Source organism: Leptonychotes weddellii, chromosome 3, assembly GCF_054177405.1.
Source record: "Leptonychotes weddellii isolate Sample4059 chromosome 3, ASM5417740v2, whole genome shotgun sequence".
Lineage (NCBI taxonomy): Eukaryota > Metazoa > Chordata > Mammalia > Carnivora > Phocidae > Leptonychotes > Leptonychotes weddellii.
Window position 1 is genome coordinate 2,598,917 of NC_138371.1, and position 22,268 is coordinate 2,621,184.

Here is a 22,268-nt window from a genome sequence, read left to right on the forward strand (position 1 = left end):
TCCCCATGGCAGTAGAGACCACACTTCAGAAGGATCCAGTCAGGCCTGTAGGTCTGCAGTGTCCTCTGACTCTGGGGGAGGGCCCCAACACCTTCCCTGTGTTCTTCTCCCAAAGTGCCCACCTGGAGATACCCAACGACAGTGCCTACACGCCAGAGTTTGCAGCTGTCGCCCATGAGGTGTGGTCACGTACAGAACTAGACCTGGCCCAGAACCAGTGTAGTCACTGGTGGGCCGCTGTGACCCATGCATACCTCTCCGGGCCTCAGTGTCCTCCTCTAAGAGCAGTGGGGTTGCCTAAGAGCAGGGAGTGGGAGTGAGGACAGTCTCTAAGAGGTGAACCAGGAAGCTGGCATGTAAGCAATGAGGTCAGTTTATCCGCACAAGCTCTTTCAAAGGCAGGGCCTACAGCGTTAAACTGTGAAGGATGGTGGGTAGAGAAAGCCCGGCACACGTGTGCAGGAGGGCCCAGGCCTGTTCAGGTCTACTCAGGCTTCCCCTTGTGGCCCAAAGGACAGCATCTGATGCGCATCTCCAGCACCAGCCATGCTTACGTTTTGTGTGTTTGGCGCAGAGTTCGACTTACAAATGGTTTTAGTTAGGATGACTTTTGTAATCCATGCATGACCAAGCCAAAGTTAACACATGTGTAAAAATGTTGCTCTTCAGACAAAGACAGAGATGGAGAGGGGGAGACAGAGAGGAAGATGGCATTGTGCGATGTGCCAGGCAGTGTGTGAGTGTCACAAACTCGCTGCTTTGACACCCTCCAGGTTGACCTGGCACAACTGTGAAGAGGAGGACACAGTCACCAGGGAACATGGGCCGGGTCTGGACGAGCACGCCTTTGTGCCGAGTCCCGGGCTGAAGAGAAGCGCAGGCTGGGAACCCAGCTGCCCTCTGAACCCAGGACCGGGAGGGCGCCTTCTGGGCAGCATGGACCCGGCACGAGAAGGGCAAAGGCTCTGATGACTGCGTGGACTGCTTCGTTACCCATCAGAAACTCCCAGCAAGAGTCAGGCAGCCGGTCACCACAAAGTGAACACTAGCCAGAAGTCCTGGCTGCTTCTGACGAAAAGCTCAGGCAACAGGAGGAAACTGTAGGTGTCCCACGGATACCGCAGCATAAAAGCCCTGAGCTGAAGCCAGAGCTGGCGGCCTCATGCAGCGCCCGTAACGTGCAACCCCAGAACCGACTAGAGCCTACACCGCAGAAGCAACTGGAGCCACTTGTTTAGCCCCGGCGGCTCCCCTCTCCATCACCCTCCCCTGGGTGGGGTCCTCCTTCAGGGCACACCTGTCTGGGCTGCCACCCTTCCGTTGTCCAGGCTAGCTCCGGGTAACTCGGAGGAGACGGAAGCCACATCTGCCCTCTCCCTCCTCCCCTCTCCCCACCCTGACAGCTCTCGTCTCCTCGGAGAGTGAGGCACCCCACAAGACTGGGGGACAGAGGAAGGGAAGAATAGAAACTACACGACCTGAAGCACAAATGGTAAAGCGCAGAGGGCAGTGAAGATAACTTGAATCCCCACTGCCCCGAGATGAACTGGGGGCAGAGGAACCGACCGGGGCAAGTGCTTGGCCAAGCAGCCCCTGGTGGGCAGCAGGGGGCAGGGTGTGCCCGGCCACGTGGGTGCACAGGACAGCAAGGAGACTGGTTCGCAGAGGGAGAGGCCTCCAGGCCGGGGCTGTGCTCAAGCGCACTGCACTCTACCTTTAATGTCCTTGTGGGAGCCCAGCCGGTGCCGTCAATCGAATGTTCTCTCAGTAAACTGAAACAGACAGAAAGGCACAGCGGTCAGCAAGGGCAGCCTCCAGTCACAGGAGCTGCAGATGTGCTGAGCCGCCGCCGCCAAGCCCTCTGGGCCCATGGCTCCTCTTCAGGACATCGGCTTTCCCCGGGCCCCACCTCTCCCCTGGTGCCTCGCAGGCCCGTCTCCCTGCAGGAGGCCATCTCTACCCCCAAGTCTAATCTGTTATGCCATGTTTATTGCTTGTACACCCAGGTCTTTAATCCTGCATGCACAAGAAGTTCTAAGCAGGAAGAAAGTATGGTTAAAATAACATACAAAGAGCACTTGTCAACTTGATATTCAGAAAATGACAACTGATGCTTAGAACTTCCTATGTGTTTCAGCATGATCCTAACCTCACGTAATGCCTCAACAACCCATGAGGGAGGTGCTGCCATCTCTCTAATGCAGAAAAGAAAACAAGGCACAGAGCAGCAAGGGCACGGGCCTGGGGGACAGTCCTTCAAACCTGGGCAGCTTGCCCGGAGATGCAGGTGAACACGGATGACAGCTCCTAGCACACATTCTAATACCTTGTTTTTGTTTTGTAAAAAAAAGTTCAAAAGGGAAAAATGAAGGATAAAGGTAGATTAACACAAAATTCTGAATGGTCCTCACCAGTGGGTGGGAGGACCATGTTCAGAAAAGGTGCACATGCGCTTTGGAGGTACTGTGAGGTCCTATTTCCTAAGGTGGACCCGAGGGTCACTTCCATCCCTGTTCCATCAGCTGTACATGCACATTACATACTCTTCACAGAAACGATTATTCCACACTTGGAAAAACGAGAATTTATTGCCAAGTTTCCTTCTGGGGAAAAATTAGTTTGGCATTGTTGAGCTGTATCCTGCTGCTGCTTTGATGTGTACATAACAGTTCCTAAGCTCACACGGCAGTGTCTGGCTCTCTGCACCTTAACTATTACCGTGAAGAGTAGTTCTGGATCAGAGCATGTTCAAATTCCCGTAAGTCAATTACGATCAGGAGAAAATATAAATATCCTATAATCTTAATTGCCCATGAAGATCAGTTAGAATAAATAAAACCCTAAATTGACCACTACTACTTACTTTGAGCCTTAAAAACAAAACAAGAAAGAAGAAACCGACATCTCCACCCTGCAGAGGCCCAGGCCTTGCTGACAGGAAAGCTCTGCAACTTCAGAGTAACCGTTCGGGAACCATGTGCCAGGTCCTGGAGGTCTATATGACCCAGTGAGAGGTCTCCTCACTGAGGTAGGGACAGGAATCCGTTCAGATTGTCCTTGTCCTTTTCTCTGACAGACCTCATCACTATCCTCAGCCATCTACCTGTTCACTTGTTCAATGCCTGTCTCCCCAGCAGCTGCCAAGCCCCACAAAGCAAAGAATACCAACTGCTCCCACTGCGTCTAGGCTTGACCACCATTAGCTGATGGCGGAGGGGGCAGCTTCACTGGCTGAGCAGGTAGTATCCTCTGACCCCTGTCAACACACAGCCAGAGCAGGAGGGCTCTGAACCTGGAGGCCAGCTGTGCCCACCCAGGGCAATGGCAGATAAGGGGGGGGGTACCCATAATCGGGCAGGCTGTGCCCAGGGCTGCAGGCCACAGGTCTGGGCAGAGTGACACTATGGAGGGAACACACTGTCACTGTGCAAGCTCTAGCCCAGCCTCAGCAGGTGGCAGGCCCTCAGAGGGTACCAGGCAAGGGATTAGAGAGGGTGCCTCAGGGGCTACACTGGAATCATGGGCCCTAGGAGAAAAAGTCTCAAGTGCAACCACCAGGGTCCTGGCCCGGAGCCCTCTAATCCCACAGACACGGCCCCTCTCACCTCTGACCCTGAGCCAAAAGCAGGCGAGGGCCCCTGGTGGGAGCAGAGCAAGCCTCACAAAGAGAGGTAAGTGCCCTGTGTACTAGACAAGGCCCCACAGAGCACCAGGCACCGGTCAGAGCTGCTGAGTGAGGAATCCAGGTAGATGCTGCCTGGTGGTCACTGCAGACCAGGAGTGGCTGGCCCAGGCTTGTCTTTCTCTTTATTCAGGAGATGCCAGGATTAGTCAGTGGTACACTAAGCCCCTGCTGGACACTGTCTGTTTTTTTCCAAAACAACGAGGAGGTCTTTGCACTTTAATCTGGCACATTATTTCCCATAAACAAATCCCTACAAGTGCAGCTGACAAATCCAAGGGTAAATACAAGTTAAATGTAGACTTTATAGCTGATACATAGGTATATCTCCCATGATGTGAGAGAGCCTGTTCTTTCCCTTTCTCTCTCTCTCTCCTTTCTCTCTTACCCCCCCACCCCCCACTGGGTATTTGCTTTTGCCCCGGGCAATATGAGGAGTGGTGAGCGGCATCTCATTGTTTCCATGAGCCTCTCTCCGGCTACTACTACCGAGACCAAACATCCCTCAGGTGCTTACCACCCACCTGTAACTCTCCTATGAGTCACTACTTGTACCAGGTGCTCGGTTTTCCTAGTGGGTGTGTCTGTCTTTTTCATCCTAATTGGCAAAGACCTTTTACACATGAAGGATGTAACCCAGCTGATCTTTTCTCTCTCACTTTTATGTTTTGTCTTTTTAATTTTAATGTGGCTAAATCTATCAATGATTTTCCTTTAAGGCTTCTGGCTTTTGCTGCTGGCTGCTGCCCACTGAGTTCTCCTCACACTTTGCTAATAATCTGATTTCTCAGAAGACAGCAAAAGTGATGAGAGAAATTCCTGCCCTGGCATTAACTCTGGTGGAGGATAGGGTGTGACAGGTAGGGCGTGCGGTGGACTCCCAGGAGAGCAAGCACCAGCGATGGCCTCAGGGGAGAAGGCTGGAGTGGATGCCATCTACAGCCTGAAGCTGGAGGAGTCCGATTTTGTAAGTGTGATACTTAAAGGACAGGCGGGGAAAAGGTGGCCTCTTGTAAATGCATTTGTAACTGTCTACTGAAACGGAGGCGGATAGGAGAGAACAGTGGACACTGCACTCAAGCTGCACTGGGAGCTGGGTACTAACTGTGCTTTTAAGAAGGAAGAGGGGGCGCCTGGGGGGGGCGCAGTCCGTTAAGCATCGAACTCTTGATTCCGGATCAGGTCATGATCTCAGTCCTGGGACCGAGCCCAACATGGGGCTCGGTGCTCACTGGGTAGTTTGCCTGTTGCTCTCCCTCTGCTCCTCTCCCAGCCTGTGTGCTCTCTCAATAAATATATAAACGAAGAAGAAGAGAAAGAGGAGGGGTAGGGGGATGAAGAAGAAGGAAGAGGGGTCCAGCTCTGCCGGCACTACAGGCAGTGTGTAGCTCCCCATCACAGGCAGGCTGCTGTTGCCAGGGCGGGGACGGGACACGACACGACACCGACTTAATCACAGGAAGAAAGCAGAACAAGGTGCTAATGCTAATGCCTACCCTCTGCACTGTGGCTGAAGGTTACTGTGACTTTGCTGTGGCAAAGTCACCCGCTGCGGGTGGACGCGCAGGGTTCCAGCCCGGGCAGTCTGGCCCCAGAGCCCCTGCAACCCCACTGCCGCCTTAGTAGAGAAAGTGACGAGACGCAGGAAGATAAAGCCCAAGTGCTAAATTTACTTAAAAACAACAAACCAGACACCCTACATTAGTGACCAGCAGCCTAGAGAAGCGGGGAGTTGCAGATCCCTAATCATCTGCCACTGGAAGGGGGAGGGACACACAGGCCACAACTGACATGAAGTTCTGGGAAAACTGTCCTGCTCTTCGCACATCAAGACTTTTGGTAAAAAGAGGACATCTTAAATACAAATGCCCAGGTCTTAAACTTGCCATCTACACCCCCCCACCCCAGATTTTATAAATCCTACTTTTCCTTCTTTTTATTTATTTTTATTTTTTTTAAAGATTTTTATTTATATGACAGAGAGAGACACAGAGAGGGAACACAAGCAGGGGGAGTGGGAGAGGGAGAAGCAGCCTTCCCGCGGAGCAGGGAGCCCGATGTGGGGCTTGATCTCAGGATGCTGGGACCATAACCTGAGCCGAAGGCAGACGCTTAACAACTGAGCCACCCAGATTTTATAAATCCTACTTTTCCTTCTTACCTAAAATCAGCCACATGGAGGGATTGCAGCCTCTCACTACAACAGGAGCGGAAAAGGGTGAGGAGGCCTGGAGGGAGCACCAGCAGGGCTCTTGGCCACCGGAGTGCCCAGGAGGACTTGGGTCTGGAGGTGGAGGAAGGCTGGGGGTGGGGTGGGGGTGGGAGACCTTCCAGTCACTGGAGTACAGCCCAAAGCTCTGAGGGTGGTTTCCCAAACCTCCCTAAACGTGGCCCAGCCTCAAAATTTCCTCTCAGTGGAGATTATGTGTTAGAAAGCCCAATGCTCACACATAGTGCTCACAAACACAGAAGCCAGGAAAGAAGAGAAACCCACCTTAGACATATTTCGCCTGTCTCTGTGATGTTGGGGTGCCAGATCCTCGTCAGGCATTTCACTTTGGGAGGCTGCAACACAGAGAGAAAGAGACTCTCCAAATCATGCCTACTGCCACACACCCATCTAGCCCCTCGTTCCACTGCTTACTGGGCACTCGGTCGGACTGGCCCCAACCAGGGTTCAATCCTGGACTCCCGTCACCTGAGCAGGAGCGTCTTCACACTGCACCCACAAGTGCTAGCCTGCCTGTACCCCCAACACGACCCTTCTACAAGTCCCAGGGCCGGAGGGGCAGTGGGGCTGGTGGCGGGGCCTCGGCCCGCTCTGACCCTCCCTGCCAGGGCTGTGGAGCCCACGGTGCGCTGCAGGCCCCAGTCAAACCAGGAGCCTGCAGACGTTACGCTGTGCGCTACGCTGCTGAGCTGTGGCTGAGGGTTACTGCTCCTCACGGCGGCAGCTGGGTCCCTGCGCGCGTGTTTCTGAAGATGCGACTGCCATGTACATGGTCCTACATCCAAGTCATAGTCTGCTTTATGCTTACAGGAGGGAAAGAGAATGAAAACGAGCATGTGGGAGGAAGGCACACCGACATCACTGATGACGAGGCATGTTTGGATGAAGCTGTTCTTTTAAAGTGACTCGATAATACAAGCAATCCATACTCATTTAAGACAAAAAGACAATGACAACAAAAGGCAAGATCTCTGTCTTTCCTTTTGTTATATATGATAATTCCACCCAGAAATTCTCTCTCTAACACCCGATACACATCTTGCGAGCCTCTTTTCTAGGCCCCACACAGAGATGCATGTGCGTGCACATTCATTTTTCCTTATGGAAGTGGGGACGTGTGCTCTCTATCTTTTCATATTCCTTTCTATAATCACTTCAAATGGCTTTGGGCTTTCTCACCCTCCATGGTACAATTCCAGCATTTCACAAGCCAGTTCCTATTACTGGACATTTAGGTTGTCTCCTACCTCTACCACGAACTGGGCTAAATCAGTGTGCTCATCTCTGCTCACATCTGTAGGAAAGGTCTGCCTGGGGGGAAGCCCAGGTAGAGGAACTGCTGGTCAGCGCACACAAGTGTCATCTGGCCAAGTCTCAACAGACATGTCATCTTGTAGACATTCACAGCCCTTTGTTATGGGGGGGCCACGCTTTCCACGTTTATCATTCAGTATTAATTTGCATTTATGATGCTTTCTTTTGTAAAGTCTTTGTAATCAAATTTTTATCTTTGTTACCAACCACCCAAATCCTCTACTGCACTTTTTCTAGTACTTGAATCGTTCCCTCATTTTATTTGTACAAAACATACTTTTCCAGCACTCTTTTAAGTTTTCCTCCTGATTTTAAAACAGCATGACATCAAGAAACTCCCCCAGATAATTAATCCAAGCATGCAAATATAGGTGTCCAAGGTTACAGAATTTAGGTTCAGAGTGAGTTTCAATCAATTTAATATGCTCTAATTTGGTTTCCTGCAAGTAAATGGGAATGCATTTGACGGAAAGTATGCTAGTCATCGTGCATTTCCAGCAAGGCCTTCAGGCTGAGGGAAGGCCGACATTGCAGGGTTGTATGAATCTAAGTAACAATACAGTTTCCATACTGGGTAGGCTGAATCACCAACCTGGCATCGGAGGGAACCTGCGGGCTCTATCTCCCTCCCTTCTAGAGAGTCCTTGACACACACACACACCTGTCACCCCGCCTAATGTTGTTCACTGGATCTCCAAGTATCCGATTGTATTTGCCCCTCTCCTCCTTGTCCCTTCCCACCTTCCATAGTTAGATGTTGGCACAGACACCTCCCCTTGTCAGTGGTCCTCCTAACTGCAGTCCCCAGACAAGAGAACAAATTGGAACTATGGACCCAGATTCTGACACACACTTTCCAAACAGAACTTGTAGACCTGACCCTACCCCTAAAGCAAGACAGACGAGAAACACCCAGTCCCACCTCCTACTTGGCATTGCCGCCTGCCCCATCACAGGCTAGGAGTTAAATATATGACAGCCACGGCATTGCAAACCAATGGGGAAAAAGGGATTCTTCAGTGCACAACTGGATAACCATCCAGAAAAACATAGATCCCCACTTAAGAGTTGTACTCCAGATGCATTAAACACAAATGATACAGAACTATAAGAGCACTGAAGAAAATGCAGATGATTTACCTTGGGATCTGAAGGCCTGTTTTAAGCATTTCATAACAAGAAAAACTCGTGAAAGAAAAGTAGATTTTAGTACAGTGGTGAAGCAAAACAAAACAAAACAAACCCCTCCCCCGCAAAACCCCCCGAAGTTTTACAGAATAAAAACAATAAAAAACAAGGGAAAAACAGAAAAATCTTTAGAGTACAACTAAGAAAACTAGGGAAAATGTTTCATATAAATTCCAGCTGAGAATTCTTATAAGAAAAACAAATATCCCAATGGAAGAAAGGGCTCAGGACATAGTAACAGCTCACAAAGAACATAAAAAGCTAATAAATAGGAAAAAAAATATTCAGCATTCCACTTATTTAAGAAATGAAAACTCAAATGACAATTAGATACCATTTATTTCCTCCCAAAATGGCAAAAATAAATCAAAAGATTCCATTTTCATGAGGAAAAAGGGCCTTTTCAGACAGTACTGGTGAGGAAGCTGCTGGCGTAACCTCTCTGGGAACTAGTTTAACAGTGTCGATGAGGAGTCTTAAAATCAGCATCAGTTACTCCACACTGGTAACCCCACGAGGATTTATGCCAAGGACAGAGGCAGACGCACGGCAGCACCGCTTATGCCCGCCGTCAACGACCGACAGCCTATGCACCAAGTGCAGGCGGGGCCTGCTGCTGCAGGGATCTAAGTATGGTTTCTACATTTTGAAAAGACTGTTTAAAGAAATCCCAACTATTTTGTGGAGAAAAATAAGTATATGTGATAGAGACCATTTGTGGTTCACGAAGCCTAAAATATTTACTACTCACAGAAAGTGTGGTTCATACTGTCAAAAACTGGTCAACTAGTGACCAACAATAAAGGACTGATTTAAAACCATGACGCAGTGCTCTTATTAATGATGATGTAACATGTTCTCATGTGAATTGACATGAGAACATGTGTTCATCACGTTATAGTGTTAAAAACCCCAAGTTACCAAGCTATGTGTAGCATGATCCCATTTGTACATACAATTATATGTCGCCCATAACACATCAGAAAGTGAACAGCGATCATCTCTGGGTGGAGAGGTAACAGGTGATTAACATTCCATTTTTGCAGAGCTGTATTTCCCCCATTTCCTACAAAGCATACACTACACACAAGGCAGAGGGGAGTGGGGGTTCAGTTCACTTGTAGTATCTCTGCCCCACCCCCCCCTTTCTGGGGCTGGTCATGGCCATGTCTCTTGATTCGGTTATGTTTTATCAAAAATGTGAGGGGAGGGGCGCCTGGGTGGCTCAGTCGACTGAGCGTCCGACTCTTGGTTTTGGCCCAGGTCATGATCTTGGGGTCCTGAGATCAAGCCCCACATCAGGCTCCACACTCAGCGTGGAATCTGCTTGTCCCTTCTCCCTCTGCTCCTCCTCCTGCTCTCTCTCATAAACAAATAAAATCTTAAAAAAAAAAAAAAAAGCGTGGGGGACGTAACATGTGTTACTTCCAGGAGGAAACTGGAGGCAAAGAATGAAAAGCCGTGTCCCCTTCTCCTGCTTCAGCGCATGGTCTCTGCCAACCAACACGCAATTAACATGCCACGGGGGCATTGCAGGACTTTGGGACTGTGACACCACACTGAGCCCTGCTCCTCCTCTGGGCGTCCTGATCACCCAGGGATCCCCAGCGCTATGTCACCACCCTGGCTCATCACTGTTTGTGCTGTCTCCCAGGAGACTGGGGTTCTTAAAAAGCCAGTGTCTGACATAGAACCTTGCAAAGCTCATTTCATGTCACTAAATAATTTCAGCCACTATCTTAGAGAGATCACAAGGCAGACTTGAGGCTGTGAGGTAAAGTTCAGGGACAAAAGGACAAAGAGCCAAAGGAAAATTTGAACTTTAGCTGCTGGGGTGTAGGGGCATTGAGGGGGTAGGGAAACCAAATAGGTATTTTCTTTCTTTTAAAAGTTTACTCTAAAATAATGACCTATTTAAGTGATTAGAAGTTTTTCAGAATGACAACCTTAGTAAGTGACTTTAATTGAAGAAGCTGTAAGTGTCAGGGGTTTTTAAAAAGTCCTTACCAAGTACAGAAATCATATAAAGTCATGGCATAAAAGCAAATGAGCCTAAGACAGCTCCCATAGAGGTCTCTCCGGCTAACCTTCTAAAAGCTGGCTGTCTCCCATCCAAATAAAACATAGGTGCCTAAAGTTTACTCTCACCATCTCTGCCCCAAATGCCTACAACCTATGTATTTTCAGATGCTGGTTTCATTTTCTACACCGTAAGTCTGTAGGGGCAGAGAGCACCAATCGTTGGACAAATGTGTACTGTGTGCTCTCACAGAGCCCTGGAAATACAGTGTAAGTAAGACACTCCCAGTCTGGTGGAAAGAGACGTTAAGGAGTTATATAAGCAAAGATTAACTACAAAAAAGTAAACACAAATACCTCTGTATTGGTTAGGCACTGCATTACATGGTTTCCCGGGGATGGTGTCACCTCCCAATCCCTGCCCTGAGCTAGTGACAGTCGCCGGCCTGGTAATTACGACTGCGGCCTCAGCCTGGACATGGAGGCAGAGAGGACATGCAGGGGCCGCAGGAGCACAGAGTGGAAGAGGCCCTAACGGCAGCAGGGCAGGGTCTGGGTCCACCCCAGAGGGGCTGGCCTCTCAGTGCCCCTGGCTTGAGAAATGGGTTTCATTCCTGATGAAATCAAACCAGCCCATCATTCAGAAATTTCCCAAAGGAGACAGAAACTAAATATAAGAATGTAAAACCATCATAAGTCACCAATTAATGTAAGAAACATGTCCTCAAGGCTCAGTGGTTTTCTATCCTGTGTATTCCGTGTCCTACCTCTCTGTTTCTTGAAGAGGTCACATAGGGGCAAGACAAGATGACCAATATTTTCTCCCACAAAGTGGCCGCTGGGTTTGGGAAGGGCACATGTCAGGGAGCTGGGCAGCACTGGACGAGAACCTGCTTTAGCAATGGAGCTATTTATTCTGGCAAAGCTAACTCTACCTCTCTGGGCCGTAACTTCCTGACGTGTCCCCAGGCAACTACTGGAGAATCACACGAGGGGAAGTGAGTGGGGGCACCTGGTACATAAAAGCTCCCAACAAAAATCGCTTCCCTTGGTGTCTTCTCATGCTCTGCTCTCTTCCGATACTGGGACCGAGAGGCTCTGCCACTAAATGATACCTAATGTACCTGAAATAGTGGTCCTCAGATTCGGCAGCCCCTCCCCACACCATCCTCCTCCTCAAACACTCACTGCCTCTCCAAGAAGACTGTGTCACATACCACCCTTTAGCACTCTTCCGACGAGGAGTCCTTAGAGACGGCAGATGTCCAAACAGCTAAAAGGTCCAGAATTTTAAGTGCTGTATGCCTGGCTGTTTCCGAAAACATCAAACTAGCCCCTGGAATTCTAAACATCTGTACTTCAACCAAACCTCTCCAACTGTCTCCCCCCTGAGGGAGTCCAGTGTTCTGTCAAGCCAGACTCAGTGTGTGATTAGGGAAATAGAGGAAGTCAGCAGGGAGCTGGATGGATGGACAGATAAAGACCTGAGATGCACATTTTCCTGTCTTTGCTTAGAAATTAAGTTTTTTCTTCTTGGATTGCCAACTCTTTCCCATCCTCACGAACTACATTCAAAAAGAACTTTTAATGTAGTAGCCTAGTAAAAAGCAATTACTTAGATAAAGGTTTGGCTTCAAATAACAAAGTGTGACAGCCACTGAACTGTGCCCTGGTGGTGGGCCGGGCCCGGGGCAGGGGGCCTCATTGCACTTGTCAGCTGGTAGGTCAGTCACTGCAGGCAAACCAACGTGGCACACAGGGTCCCCAGTACCCACAGGCTCAAGGTAACAAGAGACTTAATTTTACCATCAGATTTTTTTTCCTAGTTGATAGGCCTAGAGAGGGCTGGGAAACAGTAGGGGCATGTATATATATATATCTCATGTAAAATTGTGGAGCTGTTCAGAACTGTCACTGGTTTCTCACTGCCAAAGTGAAAATGCCCAACAACACTCAAATGTGAGTTTCTTGTTTGTCCCCACTTCTCCCCAACCCTGATTCCTCCTTCTAGTTGACCTGGTCAATCCACCACACACATGCTGCTCATTCTCACTTCTGTACCTATTAAAACAGTTCCAGGGATTTCGACATCACCTAGACCACCATCCCCTGGTTAAGGGTCAACCAAGTCAGGACAACTCCAGTCCTATTTCTCCTGAAAAGCTCAACTGGCTGGACCACTTTCCCAATGTGATCCTCTCCTTCCTTCTCGGAATCCCGTGCATTAATTTCCTGGCACTGCTCCATATCTCTGTTATCTGCTATTTATGGCTTTTATCATTTTAGGGTAACTTTCTACACTTTTTCTCACCTTCCTAACTGGTAAGTTCCTTAAGAGCAAGAATAGAATGTGACAGTACTTGGTATAATTATTACCTAGGTGGGGTCTTTGAGAGATCAACATTACTTATGGTTTAAAACTATGAGCCATTCCTCTTTTCTAAAATTCTAAAATACGTGTTTTCTACACCTTGGGAATTCTGGTGTTATACCACAAACAAAACCACAGTTTTAAATAAAATGCTTTCCTCCTTGGCGCCAGGATTTAACAAGTTAAGACTGGTGTGAACCACACAGGCAGCTCCGAGCGAAGGTGCCAACCTTGGCCGAGCTGTAGCCCCCATGCGCACTGCCCGACACACAGCACTCACAAGTACTTGTTAAAAAATGCATCTCTCCCCTAAGGCTCTGAATACTGCCGACGAGCAACATGAATCACAGAAATATCGGCCGTTTTGTACTCAGCCCCAGGACTGGGGGGACCCAATGTGGGGGGAGGGGGTGGGGGGTGCAGGGCCGTGACCACCACTGGGCCACGCAAAGGGGACAATGGTTCAAACGCAGGCTACTCACCACCATGTTGTACGCATCAGGAACTTCAGTTTCAAACTGAAATTTTCCACCCTGGTAGTAACCCTCATCTATCAAAAACACAAAACAAAACAAAAAAATCCTTTAAATTAAAAAAAAGGAAACAAAAAGCAAACACTCATGTTAGAATATGGCAAATACAGAGAATTAAGAGTTAAACAACAGGACTGCAGGGTTCCTTGTTACTTCACCAAATCCTGCCCTGCTCTAATGATGAACCCCAATCAGTTCCCTGCTGGCCTGTCACCCCACTAGCCATGCACCCTCAGGGGAGGCGTAGGCACCCTTCTGGGGGACTGGTTCCTCTTCCTCAGTCTCCCAGGACCTGCCCAAGGAACCCTGTTCTCACCTCGGCCCACCCCACTCCACACCCCAGCACCCACGGGACTCCTTCAAGCACATCTCATGATAGGCAACCATCCTGTTTGAGCTGCAGGGCCATCTGTTTGCTGCTGGTGGCCCCATGAGAATGTCAGTTCCGAGGGGTGCTCTGGGGGGCCGGAGGGGGGGCAAGCAGTGGAGCACAGAGACGGGGTCCTCGCCTCAGAGACGGCGCACAGACAACGCTGCTGGGCGGGCTGGCTGAGCGCTGGCTGCAGCCTTCTGAACAAAGCGGGACCTCTGGCAGGGGGCTGGTGGGCATGCAGGAGGATGTCTGGAGTCAGGGCGGCACTGGGTCAGACCCCACAGCGCAGTCCCAGCTCCTGTGATGGCCTCAGCCACCTCTCAGCCTCTTCTAGGGTCGACCAGGCCGGCGTGAGCCTGGCCTGCAGGTGCACGGTAGAGGCTACTGGGGCTGCTGCCAGCAGAGGGCGCTCCACCATGAAGGTGCTTGAACCTGAAACACTTCCCCCCAGTACTCTGAGTTTCACAACTTGACAAAATTAACACCATCTTTAAAATGAAAGTTCAACTTCCCCCCAAATATTTATCATTGTGAACAAATCAGCAATAGTACATCTTATTGCTTCCCTCAGCTGTTTATGTAAAATGAACATTTAATAGGAAGTTGTTAGTTTCCAATAAATCATCACTAAAAAAGTTTTTTGAGATTGCATCAATACTTATGTTGTCCATGGTAGTTTTAACTAACATTACCTGGACCCCAAAGTTTTCATTCTTTGCCAGCGTGACAGAAGAGAAATACTCTATTTGTTTCATTTTACACTGAAGAAAAGTAGTGAGGCTGAAATTTACTTCATACTGAATCATTTAATGACTGATGTTCCATAAGTATCCTTGTATTACTGAGGTACCCATGTTTTAATTACAATATAAAAAAGCTCTTAAGAAGATTAACCTTTGCCTTTTATATTTGTTACAATGTTTCTTAGTCTGCTGTTTGTCCTTCGGTTTTGTGGTTCAACTAGTTTTCACTTTTGAGAAGCCAGTCTTTCTGTGGTTTCTGTCTTTGGTATTACCCTGAAAAAGATCTTTCCCAACCAAGATTATAGAAAGACCTGATTTCTCTGTTTTCTCTTAGTGATCCTGTGGTTTCATATGTCCCATCGGCTCATCTGGAATAAGGTGGTGTGTTTTCTCCGTGCTTGCCTGACCCATCACATAGTATTTATTATCCTACCCTTCCCCACTATCTGATGCGTCTATTTCTAGTGCTTACAAGTGCACTTGGATTCGTGACTGACACTATCGAGTCTTTGGAAAAGACTCTGGGGAAAAATTTTACCTCCAGATACAAGAACTTTCCAAACAAGTGGCATCTCAGGTATAAAATAATCAGAGCACATCCTTGCTCACCAGAGGCTCCGTGTTGCACAGCGGTCATCGCGGCCGAGTGGCCCAGCGCTGGGCTCTGTAGACCATGCGGCGGCACCAGAACGCCAGCTTCAGGTGCAGAGCTCCACCTGCTCTCTTCTCTTCTTGCTCCCCAAGGCTGTGCTCCAGCCTCTCCATCCTGCCACACCACTGTGGTTTTTCTCTAGCTGGCTTTCCATGCCACGATTATAGAGTTTCAACTCTGCTATCTACCAGTTTCAAAGAAACTATTATTTGGTCTAATGGGGTTTTGGTTTTACCATATTCCTCTGTCCTACTCAAGCTCTCAATTAGTAATTATTAGAATTATATCATGTCTGAATCCACTGAAAAGAGAGAGCAAGCAGACGGTTGTAATTTTTGTTCTATTTCACGAAACACGTCTTTCAGGAAAGATTATCAGCTCCTGAGCCAGTACTTCGTTTTTCCTCTTCTAAGGTACGTAAGCCTTTGGACCCGATCCACCTTGGTTATGAATTTGCCTAGAAATGCCACAGTCCCACTTACAAAGCAGCTGAGGAGCAGACTGGACTGAGAGGAAACTCAAGAGCATCTCTTGTTTCCTGTGATTTTCTCAACAAAAGGCCCCAGGGAAGAGTTCTTGCTGGTCCACCTTCCGGGTCTGGCTCCCGAGCTGGCATTTCGCAGGGCGGAGACGCAAGACGGCCTACACAGCTCTGGAGCCAGCGGGCAGCAGGGTCATTTAGAGCGTCCATAACCCAGTGTGAACCACATCCAAGTCTGGGACAGGCCCACTACGTCACTATCCGTGACTGCTGTGGCTGAAAACATCCTGCTTCTCAGATAACTGGGCATTCAAGTACAACAATGAAATGCAGTAGGAAAGTTCCTGGCATCCACCTCTCACTGGGCCAGCCTATCCCCGTCACCCAGGGTTCCAAAGACAGGAACCATCTTTCCCTCCTCTTGTATCCTGGAGCCCACTCCCTCCTGCCTTCCAGGAATCATCCACCACTATCTCCCAGCCAGGTTAGGGGTATTCCTGGGAGAAAACTGTCCAAGGGGTAGGTGGGTACAAACAGCCTCAAGAGAATCCACTTCTAGGTGGTCAGTGTCCAAGTGCATTCTCTCCTAAAATGAAGCTGCCTGACCGTCTCAAGAGGTCAGAAGTCGTGCAGGCCTCCCCTTCCCTTTCCCTTCTCACGGCTGCTCCCCCGGGGGCAGAAGGCTGAGTCTCAGCTCTCCTCTTACCACGATGCACTGCCCCAAGGCACAAACATCCCAGAGGACAAAGGTCACAGGAAAGCCCTTTGAAGGGAGGCACAGGGCAGGGTTGTGCTTTCCCTATCCTACACCCAGTTCTGTTAAGGGCAAAGTAGGGTGTTATAAATACATAAGATATCCCAGTTCATACTGGAATGTCTTAAATTCAGACACATCGTAGAGTCTGATGGCAGGGATGATTAAAATTTCATTTAGCAACTTCAATCCCTAGACTACTGTAAAATAACACATTATCCCCATGAGAAGCAAGCAAACAGGGAGCCAATAAGCCACAGGCATGGTACCTTCTTCCACCCAGGTGACTGGCTCCATGCCTCACTTAACTGCTAGGAATTAAACTCAGAAGAGAGGTGGCTGATGGTACATCTTAGAGATAAGTAAGACTTCTCCTGAGAGTGAGTCTGACTGCTGACTGGGCTGACAATTAGAACTGGTTCTGCCTATTTATGCACTGGGTAGATAGTTCTGATAAATTGAATGAGCCAAATCTATAGCTTCAAGGTTTTAAGGAAATATAAAGCATACATTTTTATATTGGTAAAGGTATGGCAAAATCAGTAGTATCACAGAATTCTCAACTCTTACTGAGAATTTCAGATAAAACAAGAGATCTTCTAAGTGAAGACAGGTATGACTAATGGCCACTTGACAGGTCTTGGGAAAGTGGTTTTGGTGACTGTCTCAGAAACCGTGATGCTAAGGGACGCTGATGACTGTGTTTGGAAAGTCTTCTCCAAGTCAGGTGGGTTCCAATTCTCTGCTTTCAACAAAATGGAAGAAGGACCCTAATCTAGTAATCAGCAAAAAGATCAACAAAATATCTTATATGATATTTTTGGCCTCTAACTTTGAAGTCCAAGGATGGAATGTCATAGCTATAACAAAATACCTTCCAGGCCTGTCTGAACAAGCAGTCCTCAGTGTTTACATCTACAGAAACAAAGAAAACTGATACTGAACCCTTCTTTCTGGCACAAATACATCAACTAAATCAGAGAAAAATGCTAATAGTAATAACTCCATCATTCTCAGATGCATTTCAGATGAAGTGCTATGTTGTGTTTAATAGCCATCAAAGCTTGCAACATATTGTGTAAAGTCATTATTCATTCAACAAATATTTGACGAGTGCTTATGATGTGTTTTAGGCACTGGTGACACATCAGCAAGAGACCTTTCCTGCCCTGACAAAGCTTACATTCTAGTGGAAGAGGGACAAAATAAATAAGGAAATCATATAATAGAAGATGAAAGAGCTAAGGGAGTAGGAGCTGCGATTTTAAATAGGGTGGCTGGAGAGAGCAAAGGCCTGAAAAAAGGCCACTGGGGTGAAGAGCACTCCAGACAGGGGAGCTGGGTGAGGCCCATGAGAGAGCCTGGTATGTTCAGGGAAGACTCCAGAGGCTGGAGGCGAGGCAGGGGAGGGAGGAGCTGAGGCTGAAGAGGCCACCATGAGAGCGCTAGCTTTTATGCAGTGAGACAGGGAGCCATGAGAGGGGTCTGAGCAGAGGAGGGAGAGGCTGGAGGCCCTGTGGAGGCTATCTCTTACAGTAACCCCGGTGAAATGTTAAGCTGTTAGGACCAGGGTGGAAGCAGTGAAGTGGGAATACTCTGATGGGAGCACCACCAGCGTTTGCTGGCAGATTAGGCGAGGGGTGGGGAAGAAGGAGCCACAGAAGAGCTGAGTTCTCTGACCCTGCAATGCAAAGGGCAGGGCTGCCACCAGGAAGATAAGAAGGCTGTGAGGGGCACCACCGCACAAAGTTCCATGTCAGACGGCGAATCTGAGGTTTCACGTCAACATTCAAGCAGAGGTGCCAATCAGCAGCCAACAGACCATTCTGGAGTGTGGGGGAGGTTGGGGCTGGATGAGGGTAGTTTGGGAGCTGTTCAGTAGACGGAAGCACTCAGATTTCATGAGCTGACTATGGAGGTCCAAGGACAGGACAGAGTCCGAAGGGGCCCCACCTAGAGGGTCAGAAGAGGAGCCAGGAGGGGCAGCCGGCACCAATGGAGGAAGACCAGGAGCCAGGAGTTGGTACAAACAATGACTAACAACCATTCAAAAGAAAATGCTTAAGGCCTAAGAATCTTATAAACTTTTAATTTTTATATATACATATACGTGTATATATATTTACAGAATGGTATGACAGGGTGACAAAATACTTAGCAGAAAAATGTTTACATTGGGATAAAATTCTATAGGACAAGTGGAATAAAACAAAGAGTGCAAGGAGAAAAGGCAGCAATGAACATTTTCCAACCACTGTAGCAGAGCTATGTTTCTACAAAAATGCATGATAGTGGGCATACCCATGCTGTTTAGATTCTCCTGGAAACACTTTAAAGAACAATGTAATACTTTTATCCTTAAATGTCAATATTTACAGCACAGTGGAAATTATATTGTATGCACATTTTAAACCTAAAAGTCAGGGAAAACACCGTCCCTGACAAGATGAGCCTATAGACTGGGACTGGCAAACTTGTTCTGTAAAGAGGCAGACAGTAAGCACTTCAGGCTTCGGGCCACAGGTCTCTGGCATATATCCTCTTTTGTTTGTTTTTTCATAGCCCTTTAAAAATGTAAAAGTCATTCTCAGCTTGAGGGACACACAAAAACTGGCCCAGGGAGGGATTTGGCTCACCTCTGGGATGGGGTCTAGTGTGCCCACCCCAACATGAAAATACACAAAGACAAGGGGCGCCTGGGTGGCTCAATTGGTTAAATGTCTGCCTTTGGCTCAGGTCATGATCTCAGGGTCCTGGGATCGAGTCCCCCATTGGGCTCCCTGCTCAGTGGGGAGTTTGCCTCTCCCTCTCCCACTCCCCCTGCTGCTCCCCACCCCCGCCCGCTCATGATCATGCGCTCTCTTTCAAATAAATAAAAATAAAACCTTAAAAAAAAAAAAGAAAATACATGAAGACAAGCTGTGGTGCTGACCTGTGTGACACAATGCACATGAAGCTGGCTCGCTGAAGAGGGGAAGCTGGTGTGGGCTGGATTACTCAGGGGAAGCCTAGGGGATAGGCTGTTGGGTACAACCTGAAAATCAGGATGACAACCGCCACAACATGAAGCACACGGACACATGGAGCGTGGACCACACAGTCACTGACCCAGTCACCCCAGTGCAGTGGGACGGGCACAACACAGCCGCTTCAAAGAAGAAACTGGGGCACGTGCAATAAGTAACTGGCCGCAGCCCCAAGGCCAGGAGGGGGCACAGCTACTTCCAATCAGGCTGTCTCACTGGGACCTGAGGGTGAGCAGGGCAGGGCAGGGGAAGACAAAAAGACAGTGGCCATGAGGAAGGTGGAGTGGGAGCAGAGTCACAGATAGGACTGCCCTCGACGTGTGGCCTGGAGCCAAACCGGGAAGGTGGGCAGGTACTTGGCGGTGACATGGGGTCAGGAACCAGCAAGGAGCTGCAGACAGACACTAAGTCAGCTGTCATGAAAAGATGCTGAGATTTAGAGGAAACCATGGACATAACGAGGAAAGAAACAGTAAAGATGAAAAAGAAGCAAACAGAACATCAACAGCTGAAAAAAACGTAATATCTGAAATGAAAACTTCACTGGATGAGGTCCATACTAAATCAGACCCTGCAGAAATAGGAACTACCCACCATGAAGCACAGAGAGAAAAGTGAACACAGACCTGTGACCCAATGGAGGTAGAGGTTCTATGTAGAGGTAATATATATGCAACAGATATTAATACAGGTGGAGTCCCAGGACGGGGTTACAGAAAAAATATTTAAAGAAATGTTCAAATTATTGCTAAGTTTGATGAAAACCAAACTCACAGATCCAGAAAGCTCAACAAGCCCAGGTCAACAATCACCTCAAAGCACACCATAGTCAAACTGCTAAAAATGTGATAAAAAGACTATCTTAAAAGCAACCGGAGAGTAAAAATGTACATCACATAAAGTGGAACAAAGAATCAGCACTAACTCTCAGCAGGCAGCAGAATGAGGCGCCTACGACGCTGAAACTGTCACCAGCAGGGCTGCACTACAGACAAATCCAAGGGTGTTCTTCAGGCAGAAGGAAAATGACAGACAGAAATTCAGACCTACAAGAAATGAAGGTCACTGGTGGTCAGTATGTTGGTAAATATAGAAAGAAAGCAGACTGTCTAAAGCCGAGTTACAACATATGTAAAGGAGACATGAGAACTATAAAATGAAGGCTGGGGGGCGGAAATGGAAGTACTTGTTACCTGTCCAACCTTCCACCTTCAGAACAGGAAAAAGAAGAACAAATTAAACTGAAAACAAGCCGAAGGAAGGTAATAAAGATATGAGCAGAAAAAAAATTGTATTAGGGGAAAATCAGTGCAACCAAAAGCTGGTTCTCTGCAGAGACTAACATCGATAATCCTCTAGCTAACCTGATCAAGAAAAAAGAAAACATTTTCAATAGCAATTAAAGAGGCGATATCAACACAAACTCCACAGAATTTTATAGGGTAAGATATGAAGAACAACCTTACATTAACAAATCTGAAAATGTAGATGACATGAAAGACATAAATTACCAAAGCTCACTCGAGAATGAATAACCAAAATAGCCCTCTATCTACTAAAGAAATTGTATTCAAAATTGTTTTGTTACCACGAAAACAAAACACAACATTCCAGAGCTAGGTGGCCTCCCTGGTAAATTCTACCACTGAGTACAGAATGGATACTAACTCTTCATACACTGTCTCGGAAAGAGAAGGAACACGTCCCCCTTCATTCCGGGAGAGGGCAGCGGAGGGGGAGAAACTAGACCCTTATCCTGCACCTTATGGAAAACGAACTAAAAATGAATCACAGACCAAACTGTAAAATCTAAAGCTAAAAAACTACTTTAAAAAAATAGGAGGAGGTCTTTGTAGTTCTTAGATCTCTTAGGGCATAGAAAGCACAGCTCTCTGTATTGGCTTGTATGGTTGCTATAATAATTCACCACAAACTCAGTGGCTTAAACAATACAAATTTACTAACTTCTGTTGGTCAGAAGTCCAAAATGGGTGGCATGGGGCTAAAATCAGGGAGTGGGCAGGGCTGTGTTCCTTTCAGGAGGCTCTGGGGAAAATCTGTTTCCTTCACTTTTTAGCTTCAAAGGCTCTTCCTCCACCTTCAAATTCAGTGACAGCCAGTGGAAATGATGACACACGGCAGCACACGGCGGAATCTCAAGAGCACTGTGCTAAGTGAAAGAAGCCATATACAAATGCTACATATTGTTTCGGCCCATTTATATGGCATTCTGGAAAAGGCACAATGACGGGGACAATGGCTGCCAGGGGCCAGGGGCCAGGGGACCTTTCTGAGCTGACAGAAACATCCTGTATCTAGACTGTACTGATGGTTATACACTGTTTGTCAAATGCAGAGAACACCCCAGAACAGTGAACTGTCAAGTAGATTTCCGCTACACATGATTTTTGAAAAAGATTTAAAAAAAAAAGCCTATGACACATAAAAGGCACTCACAGATGGGACAGGAAACCAAGAGTGCTGGCAATTTTTACAGCATGCCAGAAAACTCAGCATTGAAACAGCTTTATACACATTATATAGGTTTTTATTGGTGACCATAAGAATATACGTTAAGCATGGTAATGAACAGCTTTAAAAACATGAAGTCAGGGCGCCTGGGTGGCTCAGTTGGTTAAGCAACTGCCTTCGGCTCAGGTCATGATCCTGGAGTCCCAGGATCGAGTCCCGCATCGGGCTCCCTGCTCGGCGGGGAGTCTGCTTCTCCCTCTGACCCTCCCCCCTCCCATGTGCTCTCTCTCTCTCATTCTCTCTGTCTCAAATAAATAAATAAAATCTTTAAAAAAAACAAAACATGAAGTCAGACATTTAATCTGTCACTGGAGGAAACCTGAGTGTCCTGAGGAAGAATGTGCCTCGGAGTTACGTGTGTGTGTGTGTG

At 47.8% G+C, this 22,268-nt stretch overlaps 1 protein-coding gene across 2 annotated transcripts in view; it reads right to left on the reverse strand.

Annotated features, from left to right (window-relative positions):
• UBE2F (ubiquitin conjugating enzyme E2 F (putative)) overlaps positions 1-22,268 on the reverse strand; it is a 54,633-nt gene that overhangs the window by 7,723 nt on the left and 24,642 nt on the right. For both annotated transcript variants that reach the window (XM_081813325.1, XM_081813324.1), the window contains 3 exons: positions 13,287-13,354; positions 6,177-6,247; positions 1,715-1,772 (listed from right to left, as the gene is read on the reverse strand). In XM_081813325.1, coding sequence (XP_081669451.1) covers positions 1,715-1,772; positions 6,177-6,247; positions 13,287-13,354 — 197 coding nt within the window. The remainder of the gene's footprint in view (positions 1-1,714; positions 1,773-6,176; positions 6,248-13,286; positions 13,355-22,268) is intronic.